The sequence below is a fragment of the Arvicanthis niloticus genome, chromosome 1 (genome assembly GCF_011762505.2).
Source record: "Arvicanthis niloticus isolate mArvNil1 chromosome 1, mArvNil1.pat.X, whole genome shotgun sequence".
Classification (NCBI taxonomy): Eukaryota; Metazoa; Chordata; class Mammalia; order Rodentia; family Muridae; genus Arvicanthis; species Arvicanthis niloticus.
The window spans coordinates 58481629-58497225 of record NC_047658.1 but is presented as its reverse complement, the minus strand read 5'-3'; the positions used below and the strand labels follow the sequence as shown (position 1 = coordinate 58497225).

The 15597-nt window shown below is 36.8% G+C and overlaps 1 protein-coding gene across 1 annotated transcript in view; it reads right to left on the bottom strand.

Moving 5' to 3' along the window:
• Positions 1 to 5143: 5143 nt before the first annotated feature.
• Positions 5144 to 15597, bottom strand: part of Ctsc (cathepsin C) — a 32809-nt gene continuing 22355 nt past the window's right edge. The window contains exons 5-7 of the mRNA XM_034513659.2: positions 14034 to 14149; positions 7974 to 8105; positions 5144 to 6679 (exon numbers count right to left, since the gene is read on the bottom strand). Of these exons, the coding sequence (XP_034369550.1) occupies positions 6177 to 6679; positions 7974 to 8105; positions 14034 to 14149 (751 nt within the window). The 3' untranslated portion in view covers positions 5144 to 6176. The remainder of the gene's footprint in view (positions 6680 to 7973; positions 8106 to 14033; positions 14150 to 15597) is intronic.

Sequence of the window (15597 nt, the reverse complement as noted above, 5' to 3'; positions counted from 1 at the left end):
TGCTCCCTTTCTTTCTGTTGACTTATCCTCTTTCCAAAATGAATCTCAAACCAAAGAACTAGAACTATGTCTGCATTCTCTTGGGAACAGTGGCGGCTTCTCTTGATGGCTCAGCAATCAATCTCAAGGGAAATTACAGCTTTTATTTTAGCTCTCTGTCCCTCATGCCTTGCCAAATAGAATGGAGGTATAAAAGTCTGATACTAAAACATCCATTTGTATCTTTCATCTTAAGCTACAACAAGACTATTCAAAATGTTTGACAGTTCAGGAAATACATTACAGAAAAAAATTCTCCATGATGGCTTTTAATGTACAGCTTGAGTTTCACAGCCTTTCCTTCATTACCTCTGGGCAGGCTATTTCTCCAACTTACTTCCTTACAGTTGATTGCCAGAATTTCCAACTATTTAGATTTTTTTTTTTTTTGCATTAGAGAAATGGACAGCTTTATAATTTTCTCCTCAATTTATGAAGTTTGAGGTTTCTGACTGTCTTTCTGCCATTTAACTCCCTATGAAATAGAATTTCTACAAACAAGTAGTCCTTTAGGAAACACAGTTCAAAACTTTAAAAAGTGCATGAACTTGACAAGCTCAGAGTTGAAAAGGGAGAGGTTAAATGAGTTCTTCAACTTTTAAATGTGGCTGGGCAGAAGGGATCTTGATAAATACCTTCATGAAGTAAAATAAAAGCCACAGACCAAGGCATATGTGATTTCTGTCCTAGGACCAGTATATCTTTCATGTTTCTTGATGCTGTCACCAAGCAGAAAATGTGGCTTGACTGGCCAGAAGGTTGGCTGAGGTTCAATTATGGTACAGCCCAGGCAATTTCAGGCATATGCGTACTTTGTTTCAGAATTAGGATTCCATGAGGGCATCCTTTTCCAGTTAATATTTCATCAGGTGCAATGGCAGCTCAAGAACCAACCTGTAATTTCAAGGTCATATAAACTTGAAATATACATATTGAAAGATTTTATATATATATATATACATATATATATATATATATCCACATATATTCAATTTTAGTTTATATCATCTATGTACTTTATCTATTATCTAGCTGTGTATGTGCAGGAATGCATGTGTAATGGCAAATATGTGGAAGTCAGATGATTACTTTCAGACATCAATTCTTCTCCGAGTCAGGATCTCTCTTGTTTCTGCTTCTATGTTGGGTAGTACTCCAGAGGAAAAACTGAGATTGCCAATGAATGTTACCACATCAGGTTTTTATGTGGATCCCAGAGATTCAAATCTAGTTCTTAGCCTGTGAAGCAAGCAATTTACACCCTGTCCCATTTCCTTTTCCCCAAACCCTGTAATTTTGCTCAGGAAGTTTCTTCTTTACAACATTAAAAATATAAACATTAACATCAGCATATTTAGAGGAAACCCATTCAATTAAGCTTTCAAACTATCATTTATGGGTTGAATATACTTGAAGCACTTTGCCTCAAACAAAATATAAATTGTGAGAGCTAGAAAGGATTTTAGAAATGTGTTTACAGATAAGGTTTATAAAAACCACTTGAAAATTCTGAACACACTGAAGTCCAGTTGCCTTTCTATCAGGAACCTCCTCAGGCCTGTTATTTAACCTCCTATAAAACCCCCTCTTTAATTAATTAATCTATTCATTTTACTTTTTGATTTCTCTCCACCCTCCTCCTGGCCACCCTTCTCATACACCCCTCCACCCACTCCTCTTCTCTTCTGAGAGAGTGGATTCCCCTTTCGCCCCTGTATCAGCCCTCCTTGGCACATCAAGTATCTTCAGGGCTGGTTTGTCCTCTCCCACTGAAACCAGCTTAGTTTCAAAGATAGACATGAGCTAGGAAATGCTTCAGTACTGCAATGTATTCATCTTAGAGTTTCTTAGAGTCTACTTAATGCTGTTGGAACCTAAGAAGGAAAGTTATGAAAATCTTAGATTAAGCTTAGCTTGCTCTGATTCAGTGTTGCAACACTTTCACCAGTTTCCAAAGCTCCTTACTGCCACACTTACTCTGATCCCATGGGTAGGAGCAAACATCATAGGGGGAAAACTGGAAAAACCTCAAAACAACAACAAAAAGTAACCCAAATCAATTCAAATTAAAAGCATCTCCCTCCCTAAGTTAAAGGATTTTTGAAGGTTTCTCTGTGGATTCTTTCATTGCTCTTTTTGTGGGTTCTTAAATAAGATTTAAAATTCCCATAAATTCTTCTATAACAGTATTTTTGTTTATAAAATATATCTTAGCTCTTTCCCATAGCAAAGTATTTAAAAGTTCAATTTGTAGAAAGACAACTTGAAAGGTAACTAGTATTTGTACAGTCCTTACTGCATGCCCAGGGCTTTCATGAATGCTTTGTATATACTGAAGAAGGCATTTGATCCTCAGAAATCTGTCTGAAGCAGGTAACTGTTTCTCTTCAAGTTCTACTCAGTTCCTGAGTTTACTGCTTAGACATCAGATAGGGTTCCATAGGCAATTCGGATGTCTAGAGCAACTGAATTATTTAAATCTATTTTACCTTCCCTACTTGAATAAAATGATCTTAGGTGAAAGGCCAAGAATTTAAATAGCAAAATAGCAAGTCTAATTTTAATTTATTTCTTTGTTTATTCAATTGTTTTTTAACACAGGGTCTCACTATGTAACCTTGGCTACCTTAGAACTCACTGAGTACCTGGCCTCAGACCTCAACAGAATCTGCATGCCTTTGCCTTAGGAGTGCAATTTAAAAAACAAATGAAAATCCATTCATGCAGTAGGATAAAACCTTAGAAGTAGAGAATTCACAGTAAGAATCATCACACTTCCTGCATCTGTTTCAGGGAAACTGCACAGTAGGCAACTGGGTAGGAAGACAGAAGAGCCAGACTACCATGAAAACAGCTTTGGAAATCTGTCATTGAAATGCTTGCAGAAATAAGACTAAACAATGGCAATATCAACAGACATGCTAATGAGCTAGGAGATAAATCTAACTCAGGGAATCTACCTCTAGACAAAGAACTACAGACAGCTAATAACTGCTCTGAGAAAGGGAATTTGGAGTCTCAGAAATGCAACTCCAAAGGGGTTATCCAATACAAACAAGATAACCTTGAGATCATATACACACAGCTAACAGAATAGAACTCAGCATGTTGTATTCATATATACTAATGCATAAAAATGAATGTATGCAACAATAACAATAAAGACAGTGAAGTCATCAATTTGAGATTTGGGGAGTGTGGAAAGACTTGGAAGGAGAGAATTGGAAGAGGCTGGAGGTAGGAAGTCTTTTATTTTAACTAAAAGTACATTAAGATTAAAAAGTAAAATTTAAAAAATATGTATTTCACAAATGTGGAAACTAATGCATAGACAGGATAATGATATTTTCTAGGATTTAACAAATAACAACCAGAACCAGCAGATTCTAGACATTATGCCTCTGGGCTCTGCCAGAGTTAAAATGCCCACTTTAATTTTTCCCCTTCATCATATGGACATGTTCTGTAAATTTTCTGAGCCTTTGTTTGGAATGGTTTGCCAAAGAGCTCATTCTAGTTTTTCAAGGGCTCAGTGTCAGCAGACTATGTTAGTATGCTTTATTGGTGTTAATATAAACAATCCACAGACAACAGACCTTTGCTGCATAGCTTAGTGTTGAAAGATGGTATGTCATTTCCAAGCTGTCTTTACTGAACGCCATTAACTACTGCATTGGAGTGAGATGCTATCTGCCTTGTACAGAAAACTAACTCCCAGTATAGACTAATCTTCATTTTGAGCACAGAATAACTTGAGCTCTTGTTCTTGGCTATTCCTCTTGTTGTCTGAAAAGTTCGAGTCTCTTCAAACTATTATTCTCAACTCAACATGAGTGTAAGAAGTTGTGCCCAGAGCCAGTTGTTTAATTTATATTATACCTTCAAAAATTTATTAAAGTATTTAATGAAAGTCAGAGACTATACTTTATACTGCACAGAGACTTTCTCAAAGGCAAAGCAGTATATAAGAATAAAATTATATTTAGCAACAGTCACAAAAACTATATTTTGCTGGAGGCCGACAAAGTAATGGCCTTAGCTGTCTGTGGCAGAATATTCACTTCCTTATCAACACAAGATTGTCAAAGACCTTTGGCAAGCTCTAGGAGGTTCAAGAAGCTGCACTTTAAACTCAGTATACCTGGGTTTGGTAAAGCAAATCTACAATCCTACACACAAGAGCCAAAGTCAAGAATATTTTAAGTCAAAGGCCAGAGTTGGCTACATAGTAAAGCTGTCTCAAAACACCAAAAAACAAATAAGCAAGCTGAAGACCTCACCAACATAAATAACAAGAGATGAAGCTGCAGTGCATGATTCAAGAGTGTTACTTTCCTTCAAGGGCAGAGAAAAATTCTATTTTAGTTAAGTACAATTTAAAAAAAAATGATATTTGGAAAGGAAAGTATTACTTTCCTTCAAGGGCAGAAAAAATGCTATTTTAGTTAAGTACAATTTAAAAAAAAAAATGGTATTTGGGAGGCAGAGACAGGTAGATCATTGTAAGCTTGAGGCTAGCCTTGTCTACATTGCAAGTTCCATGGTAGCCAGATCTACAAACCAAGCCCCTACCTCAAAACAAATAAAACTATATAGATTTAACATACCAACTCTTAAGACTCAGAATACAAAATAAATTGAGCACACAGCTAACATCTCAAATGAATAGCTAACAGGCTCAGTGCTCTAAGGTTCTTTGGGGAAAATGGAGTCAACATTAGTGGGTTTCAGTCATGACTGTATCACTTCTTAGCTACAAAACTCAGGATGAAGTCCTTTGCCTTTTGTATAAATTCCTGTTTTTACCTGTGTAAGGAGCATAGGTGATATGACTGCTCTGGTTTTCTTGAGCCTCAGGATGCATCTGGCTTGTCACATTATTGTGGTGGCACTCCAATCGCATTGACTAATTTGCCTGTCACATTAATTTTAATAGATATCAGCTGTTTAATCAGCAGAACAATTTCACGTCATTGTGAAATATCCACTAAAGTCCCAAAGAGATACTCATTTCTCCACAGTTAATATTTCAATCATTAAGCAACTGTTATTTATATTTCCACACACAGAGAAGACACAACAAGAAACAGTTTCAACACATAGATATTGTAAAAATTCCTTTTTATTTCCTGTATGAATTTTAGGGTTCACTAGGTATTGTCAGAAGATACTCCTTGACAAGGTTAAAAAGTCCTGTGTTGTTTTATTTACTTATTTAAGGGTATGTTCATGTGTGTATGGAAGCCCAAGCAGGTACAGAAACCAGCAGGTCAGAAGTTAACCTATGGCTATAGCTTCTAGGAACACTATCTAACTTGATTTTGACACAGGTCACTCATTGAAAGTTGTCCACTTTAACTATGCTGGTTGACCAGTAAGCTCCAGGGATCCATCTGTCTCTGTCTCCCTAGTGCTAGAATTACAAGTGTGTCAGCATATCTGTCTTGTTTTTCTGACATAGATCCTGAAGACTGACCTCAGGTCCTCATGTTTGCCAAGCAAGCACTTTTGCAGCTGATGAAGCTTCACTTCTCCCTTGGTTGTTTTATACATGAAAGATTTTCATTGTTTTTTCTCCATAAAGGAAGTACTTCCATGGAACATAAATGCTTCTAAGGGAAGAAATCAGTGACAAAGATTCTTGTAAACTTACATAAAATTTCTATAGTACTGATTACAGGAACATTTATTTAAAACTCTTTTTAAAAAATTAGCCATTTTGCTGTTTTCATGTGATTTATGTAATTAAAAAATGAGCTTGCACTTTACATAGATTTTTAAAAATGAAATATCTGGTTGCATTATAGATGACCAGCAAAAAATATCTGACAACTTAACCACTGCTCATAAAAGTATTACTTAACCAAGCACTTTAGAAAGAAAAGTAGTTCAGTGGTTGATGGGGAGGGTATTAAAAGAAAAAAAAAAAAAGATGGTTTTAAATTCAAAGGCAAAATTCTTTAAGGCTACCTAGTGGTATCTTAGTTATATTTATCATTATCTTTATATTTATTATTATATTTAGTATTATTTATTATTTATTATAAGGATACCTAGTGGTATTGCTTTGGAAAAGTCTCAAGCCTGTGACTAAATCACTCTGAATGATAAAGACCTGGAACACTGGGAGCTACGTCCTACAATTTAGGAATTGGTATGGCTGCCACAGCTATACTCTCAATTGCACATTCATCAGTCCCTCTGCGGATCCGGAAGTAGCCACTCTCACCCCAGTGAGGGCCCCAGCTGTTCTTCACAATCCAGTATTCTATCCCAGTGACTGGTTCTCTTCCATAGCCCACAAGCAGAACAGCATGATTTGTCAGCTCAAATGGGTTGAAAGGGTCGTTCAGCCCAGTGTGGTGGTAGATTCCACTGTGGTAGTGCAAGAAGTCATCGTGGACTTCAAAGGCGACTGCCATGGGTCCGTGTTTGACCAGCTCAAGCTTCATCAGGGCTTCATTGCAGCCCCCATAGAAGCCACCGACATAGTAGTAGTCAGAAGAATAGTAACGGAGGCAGTTCTCCCTGGGTTTGCACGGAGCATCTGTGGCTGTGTAGGGAAAACAGCTTTCTTCCACCACCCCAAAATCTTGGGCATACTTTCCTGCAATGAGGTATGGGAATCCACCATCACAACCTAAGAATGAAAACACACATCATTATTCCACTTCCGTTAGAAGATGGCAGTCACAACTTTTATGTCCTGCTTTTTTTTTTCTGTTCCCTGGAAGTTGTTCCGTGTTTAAATATCACATCATTCTTCCTTTCTTAGATATTCATCTAGCAATCCCCAGCCCTATTCCTTTAACAGGAATTTATTTAACACCTAATAATGAGTATAGCTTCACTGGCACTGTGAGTGATGAAGGCCCTGAAACCAAAATAGGTTCAAATCCAAAAGTGTGTACACCATTTAACATCTCTGTACCTCTACTTACTTATATGTCAACTGTAGATGGTGACAGCTCTATCCTTGAGGTTTAGGATAGGTACTTCACATAAAAACAACCATTTTAGTGAGTATTGTTACTGACAAATAGACACACGCACATGCACACGCGCGCGCGCGGGAACACACACACACACACACAGACACACTTCCCAACTCCTCAAGCAAATTTTCCTTAAGACCCTCCTACCAATAGACTTCTATCTCCCTCTTCTCCTTGGTACAATTATACACACTGTCAATAGCCTCTTAGCATTACAATTATTTAACTTCTGTTTCTGTTGCCTAATTGTATACTTCATTAGCATAAGAAGAGTTTTGATATCTTACAGCCTCCAAAGGCCTAGCTATCACAATACAGTGTGTAATATCTCAGAGAGAATGAAAATCTGACTATGACAGTCACTCACCAGCAATTTACTGGAGACTGGGAAACTTTCCAGTGCCTACATCTGGGCTGACATCAGAAAACTTTAAAATGGTATTATTTAAAATAGTATTTCCTCTAAATCCTATTTGAGCCTTCAGTATAGCCTGTTCTGAAAGGCTAAGGACAAAGTGCTAAATTCTTTTATAAACAAATAAATATTATTATAATTTTAGTAGGAACTGAGTTGTGGAAAGAGATGTTCAGAATCTAAAGCTATGATGCTTAAAAGTTGTATTATTGTCCTAAGATAAATATGCTCATACTTATTTTCTGCTTTTGAATAAGGTCTATGTCTGCTTTTTACAATATTGTGCACTCTTAAGTGACATTGTAAGAGAGGCAGTATTCATATGATATGCTGACATCTTGCTGTGGGATGCAGTAGATCCCATGAGAAACTGTCTACTGATAAGTGATGGGCACAGATTCATAGCACAGTTTTCTGACTATAGACGCTGTTCTTCTCTGCTATGCCACACCTTTACTTTTGCCAGTGACAGTTGCTGATATACAACCAAACAGCTCATAACAGCTCTGAAATAAAACATTTACCTTGGGCATACTGGCTACAAGATACAACCTCCTGAGGACTCAGGATTGGGGTCTGAGAATTGTTGGTTAATATACGAATTCTTGCTTCTAGCATACCCATAGAGGCAAATGAGTAGCAGCTTCCACAAGATTCTGTAGATAAAGAAAAAAAAAAAAAAACATATGTATATTATTTATTTATAATTTCACAAAGAACCACAAGATTCTGTAGATAAAAAAAACATACGTATATTGTTTATTTATAATTTCACAAAGAAAGATGAAAGTCTGAGTGAGACATCTTAATATAGGATTTATAATAAACATTTTTCATAAAAATCAGCAAAGGATCGAAGACTTACTTCATAAGCACTGAACCTGAGGTGCTCCTTGACAATGAAGACTAGATTTATATCTATAATCATTTCAGCCATCAGAATGAGATGACTGTGGTGGGACGTATGTGAGTTTCCTCTTGTGATAATTTTTAAAACAAACTAATATAGCTTTATACTTCTATTGTCTCACACACTCTCCCATCTCTGCCATTGATACAAAGATAACATGGAGATACATGAGATACCAAATCTAAAATAAAGCCAGTTCTACACAAAATGCGTATCATTCAATTGATTAGTTTTACAAAGCTATTAAAGTGCTAAGCATTCCATTGTGAATGTAAAGATTTATGAAGTCAATTTAACTAATTTTTCAAATAAAGGTATCTATAGTGAACCTGATTACTAGTAACTTGGTAGCCACTTTATTATTATTATTATTATTATTATTATTATTATTATTATTATTTTAAAAGCATTATGGAAACGTTTATGCTTTTAAATGTCAGCAGGGATACTGTTTTCCCTTCTCCAGGTAATGATTTATGAAGTCCCTGGAAACAAACCAAGGCCAGGATGCTGTTCACTTTCTACCGTTGTAAGCCATATTTGAAATACTTGGATTGATTTTCCTCACACTAAGCCCTGCAATTCCTTGAATGCTCTTTGTCTTGCCATGGGACACAGTGAAGGAGCTCAGTGCATGTTTGTGGAAAGGATGAGTCAAGCGATGATGAGTAGGCACATATTCACAACCCAGAAATGATGTAGACTCAAGGAAACTGTCAGCCAACTACTTGCTTCTGAGCTCTAGAGGAAACAGAACTTGGATGCTGATGTGAGCCTCCTTATACAGGTCTCAGTGCCACAAGACCCTGAACCCAATCTGCCAAGAACCTTTCTTATTAACTACTATCATGTCTGATCTTTCCCCAAATTCTCCCTTCCAAAACACCCATATTTGTCCTTGTTATACAGTGCTCTAGTTGATGAACGATCATCTAAATTTTGAAGGTGAAAAGATAAACACCTGTAATGCTGACAGAATTATTACTTTACAATCTAGTCACTTGATATCTGAGGCCTAGAAGCTGAGGCAACGACCTGTCTATCAGCTAAGCAATGGCAATGATCTGTCCATCACCTAACCAATAATAGATGTTAGTACCTTGTTTACTCTTAGTGCTGGGTTAGTGGTCTTTGCATGTTTTTTTTTTTTTTTTTTTTAACTCAATGTAAGTTTAAATGACAACTTTGCTTATTTGAGAACAGAGGACAAGCTCTGTAAGGGGAGAGACTGTCTATTCTTCACTTTAGCTACAGAACTAAACAAACAAACAAACAACAAAACAAAAATGCACATGTTTTCTTTTCACGTTTGGCTTTTATTTTTTTTTAAAGTCTATTTCAGCTCTTCCTTCCTTGAAACATAGGAAATACATAGAAGATGAGTAACTGCTTGACTTGTTGGTTTCTAAAGCATTTAGGGACTACTTCTTCCAGACTCTTCCTTAAAATAAGGTAAGGTCAAAGAATAGATGTGTGACCAATTAACCAAAGCTACTATTGTTCACATGAGATACCTAAACCCCACAAGCAACCCAGCTTCCTTAGCTGTTAGCAGCCACAGAGAGAGAAAGCCTGTATTTAATCATTAAACCTATATTATCTGACCATTGGCTACGAAGCAAGTGACAGGTCATAAGTAGAGCCCATGGCTCAGAAAGTGCTTTTGTTTTGAAATCACAGGAATGGAAAAATTTCCTTTAGGTTCCTGACTTTCTGGGAAAATTGTCAACTGTTAAGATAATTAATCACTGAATACTTTCAAAAAGATAACCTGGTTTAGATTCCCAAAAACCCATAGTATTTTAGATGACTATAATGCAGTAAGAAAGGGCATCACTGACAGAGAGCTCAGCATGTGACCCCACCTACAAAGAGGTTGAACATAGTTTCCCACGTGGTACACATATTCCGGCAACAGGGATCAAGGGATCACACTATAGCAGCACGGGAGAGCCACAGTTCATGCCTCTCTTCTTTGCCCATCATTAGCCATGTGAGCCAGGGCAAATTACTTAGCCTCTGGCATTTCTCTTTATTCTTGTGCAAGTATGGGTTAGGTAGTGTGAACAACTTAAGGGCCTTGTCTTCTAGTTCTAATGAGCAACATTTATAACCAAGACTTAAATAGAGTAGACATTAAATATCAGGAAAACTTGCCACAATGTCTAATATGACCCCAGAGAGCCACTCAAGACCTGGAGGAAAAGAAAATAAATCCATCTCACTTAATTTTCTCTCTTCTCTCCCCACTTACGCCTCAAAGTAAATCTAGTTATAAGGCATTTTTACAGCTGTTTTAAAGTGGAAATATAAAACTTCATTTGTCTTTCCAATATTTCTTTTTACTTTAATCTTAATCTGTTCATAGACTAAAGGAAAACTGCAAATTCCCTTAATTCTGCCTAATTTGGAATTTTGTTTTTCTAAGTACTTCAATTAACAAGAAGAGAAAATAAGTATCTTTCCCATTCTGAAGTATAAGAAAAATATCAAAAAGAAGTGAATGTCTAAGTATATTATTTCCTCAGCACCTGACATGCAGGTGCAGGTGACAGATCAGTTGAACAGCAATCAATTCACAAATGACTTATATTTTGAAATTTCCATTGTTTGGTAACAATCATATTTACAACACACAAAGACTAGGGAGATTTGAGGACAATCAGAGCTTTTACCAATTATCCAGAAAAGCAATGTCAAAGAACTTCCTTTAAAATGCCTCATTCCCTTCCCCTGGATTACTTGCATAGCACCTGTTATCCATCTATGTGGAAATCAACTCTATCGTTCCCCACGAAACTTCATAATCTCATTACTAATGGGAGTATCATGTGATGCTTTAATGTTTTGCTTGTATATCCTTCTATACACTAAATCTTGGCAAACTACTAGTCTTTAAACACTCTGCTATTAAAAAGCTTCTTAGGGGCTGGAGAGAGGGCTGTGTGGGTAAAGTGCTTGATATGCAAACCTAAGAACTAGGGATCAGATCGCCAGGACCTGCATGAGAGCTGCTGTTGCACCAGTCCGTAAGCCCAAAACTGGGTGGATGGAATCAGGTTGGAAGCTTGTTGAGCAGCACTGACCATGTGAAGCACCAGGGTCAGTGAGAGATGGTATTTCAAAGAAGTAGGTAGAGTGTGATGAGGAAGACAGCTCACTCACTAATCTCTGGTCTCCATCCACACAGGTGAATGCAATTGCACATACATTACACACACATACACAAAAGCTTCCTAACATATACTAACATAAGTGATGAGAGATGCAGCCTCAGTGTAATAAGAGCTCATATTATTTGCCAGTTGTAATGTGTCTGGCTGCCAACAATGATGGCAACAGAGGGCATTCCTTACTTCCCTAATCTTCTCGAGTAGGTCTTGACAGACATTTTTTAGTTAGGGCTTCTATTGTCCTAGTTCAACACCATGACCCACAGCAATTTGTGGAAGAAAGGGTTTATTTCATCTTACACTTCTGGGTAATGGTCTATTAGGCAAGGGAATCAGGACAGGAACTCCATGCAGGAACTAATATAGAAGCCATTAAAGAGGTCTGCTTATTAGCTTATTCTTCATGGCTTTTCTCATAGTGCCCAGGTCTACCAAGCTCATGGCTGGTACCTCCCATAGTGATATGGACCCTTCCACATTAATCATCAAAGAAGAAAATTCCCTAAAGGCATATCTATAAGCTGGTAGAGGCCTTTCTCAACTGAAGTTTCCTCTTCTCAAAAGACTCTGGTTTGTATCAAACTGACACAAAACTAGCCCACACCAGATCTATTTAGCAATCAGGTAAGTTTTAATCCTCTGCAGGCTGAGTGAGTGATTAGAACATTTATAATTTTAAGAAATTGATTGAGAGCCCAGGTTCTCTTGGGTTATCTTTAGTGGTCTCACCAATTATCTACATCCCACAGCTGTATCTGAACCAATATCCTTTTGAATATAAATTACCTTCTTTGGAATGTATTAAGTAAACTAATAGTCAACCACTAGCTCCCATCAACCCCAAATCCAAGAGTACCTCAGATAGCATCTGAATTTCACAGTAAGACTTGTAACGTTTGCTGTAACCCACCTACTTTATGCTCCCACCAACATATTTTGCAAATGAACTCATTTTGAACTTTTTTTTTATTCTGTGACTACAAAACATATGTCTAACATGTAATAATAGACCTGTCATAGAATGTATCATTCAGAGAAACCTGAATTCGTGTTCCCAGGCCATGGTCACATACCCTTAGCTCCCAATGAACAATTCTTCTTTTGTTTTGGGAAGAGAACCAAAGTTTTGACACATAAATGGTTTATCAATGACTTGTCATTTGCCTTCATTTCCCTCTCTAGGAAATGGCAAAGGTAAAGGATCTCAGGATTTGTACCCCCTCTTCAGGAAGTGAGTCCCTGAACCAAAGGGAGAACACTGTTGCCATCAAATATAAGGAGTCTTTTTGATCATGTGAAGCCAGACCAGAGCAAAGCTTTGTACAGAAAAAACCCACTCAATGAGCATGGAACTTGAAGCGCATGATATTAATGGTAAAAAGTGGAAGAAATGTAATACAAATATACTTGTAGAAAAGAGGAAGAATTTATCTCTCAAAATTATATATTTCTAATAACAATCTTCATTTGATAAAATAATTTATTTGATAAGTTGAAAATGTTAGGAAACTTGACTATTTCCTCAAAATTATGAGGGTGTATGGAAAATTATTAACTATCCTTTAGCTAACTTGCAACATCTACAAAAAAAACCATTTTGTTATTGATGATGTTTTATATTTCATAGTAACTAGCAAGACAAATAAATTTTCAAAATGAATATGTGCATGTTTTTACCAGTTGAGTGTATTTAATTTAAAAAAGTCTTCAATGTAACATGTTAACAAACTTTGAAACTTCACAAAATTTTTCAGAAAGTTTCAGATTTGGAGCATTTCAGATCAGGTACATAACCTGTATTGATGAGTCTCTATATAATTTTTGAGTAAAACTAAGGAAAGTAAGATCATCCATCCTCAAGTGCAATTAAAGGAAGTTTTGTAATTGCAAAGCTAAATCAACTCCTGACTTAGAAAACTAACTGATTTCATCAGAAGCCATATTCTGATATAAAGTTAATTAAAAGATTCATATACAGGTCAAGAAATTTAAGCTTGTGTAGTAATTAAAGATCACATAATGGCAGAAATGGAGGGCAGATTGCAAAAGGGATCCAACTAACCAATTCAACTTCTTTGGGAAAGAAGACCAGGTTTAATTGCTTACAATTATTTCTTTGACAAAAGTGTCTCCTAGCAGCCAGGTAAATGAATTCCAATTACCACTCTGGTAAAATCGTTGAGAAACGTTGAGCTCAGCTAAATAGACCATGTTTAACAAATTTGGTTCTTGCCTCAAAAGAACGGAGAAAGAATTCAAGGGCTACTTTCTTTTGTAATGCAGGACCACACGACATAATGTAGACTATCTACCAATGCTGGCTTCAGCCTCTACGACATGTGCCACCACACTTTGCCTCCATCTCTTTGCTTAAGTAGAAAGACCATGGCCATTCCTTTTCTGTATCCCTACATCCATCCTAGAGCTCAATACATAATAAGTATTCAATTAACAACAGCTTGTGGTAACTTAATGAAAGCTTGGAATTTTGTTAGTTTTACCTTGGTTTCGAACAGGGCTAACATAATTGACTCCACGAACATTTCTCCAGTCCCAAGATTCTGGCAAATTTAAAATTTGTTGCTGTATTTCATCAGTCATCGGGGCAGGTTTGGGCCTAGAATGGAAATCTATAGTTAATACCAATATAAAGTCTTTCCTTAAAAAATGGTTTCCTCATCTCTGATTCTAAGAAATTGAGAACCAAAGAACACGTGTTCCTTGAGTGGTTCGATGTGGCCATTACACAATTTTCAGTTGCATAACTCTGTGGGAAGCGGCTCCACTCTCACCATTACAAGATGGCGCTTGGCATAGGCATTGCTTGAGAGAAAAGACAACTCCATATATGGAGTTGTATGCACTGAGAGGTGTGGTTACCCAATCACCCCACCTTGCGTCATTGAGAGTGGCCAATTAGTGACTTTGTGGCAGCTGCTGATAGGATCAAGGCAATGCTTATAAAGGGCTGCGGGAGCTGGGGGGAGAGACAAGAGAAGAGAAGGAGAGAGAGGAAGTGCGCTGTACAGGGATAGCTAAATAAACTGCTTGAAGAAGAACACAGTTGCCGTTGCCTTATTCCTTGGGTTGGACGTGGGTAGCGACTTAACTCTGCTGCATAAGTAGCTTTCAGTTACTGTAAATTTTCAGGACATAGTCACTTTCTGTGTACAGTGAAAGCTACTTTTAGTATGCTTGAATAGTTACCTTCTCTTACTTTACAGATATTGGTCAGAAAACAAGATACACATTAAAGATGTTTATTAGAGGGTCTACAGAAAACTTAGGACAAAATGGTATTTGACTCAAGAGGTAGTGATGGTTTCAAAATATGTGATGTTCTGCAAAGAACTTTAATGTCACAAATTACAGTTTATGCTTATGAAAACAGGTATGCTCATACCTACTTCAAAGAGTTTTGACAAAAATTCAATGTAATAATAATAATGATGATAACAACAATAATAACTCAAAAATGAAGACATAGCTGTAAATAGCAGCTATGATAATATCATCATTATTATACATGTCATTGAAAGTACCAAATAAGATACTAGCAATCTGATATACTTTTCTGTCACTAACAAGGCATTGAAATGATATTTTCTATCTTATAGAGCAGAGTAATTGGCCACAACACACACACATACTAAAGAAAATGAAAATGGGGAAGCCAAGTTATAAGAGCATGAACAAAAGGAGGAGGAGGTTAGAAGTACTAACATGAGAATTAGAAACACTTTCCAGATATTATTTATCTGTTATCTGGTCTTAATGCCTTGGGCCTCAGTGTCTTAGAAATCCAGTGAAATGTCTGCATCAGAGAGCTGCTCAGAAGTGATGTTTGCTCATGATTTCAGCAGTTCCCTGGTTTCCAGCACTTCTTAAGGCTCAGCTTAAGGATATTTGAGACTTTACACAACACAACTAGATATTTACAGCAGAATCAAGATGTATACAAAATTCTACTGGAAATCGAGCAGTCAGACTTCCTAATTTGCTTGAATATTTCCTTCTTTATGTGACTTCCCTCTTTATCTTAAACTCTCTGTGGAACTCAGGTTG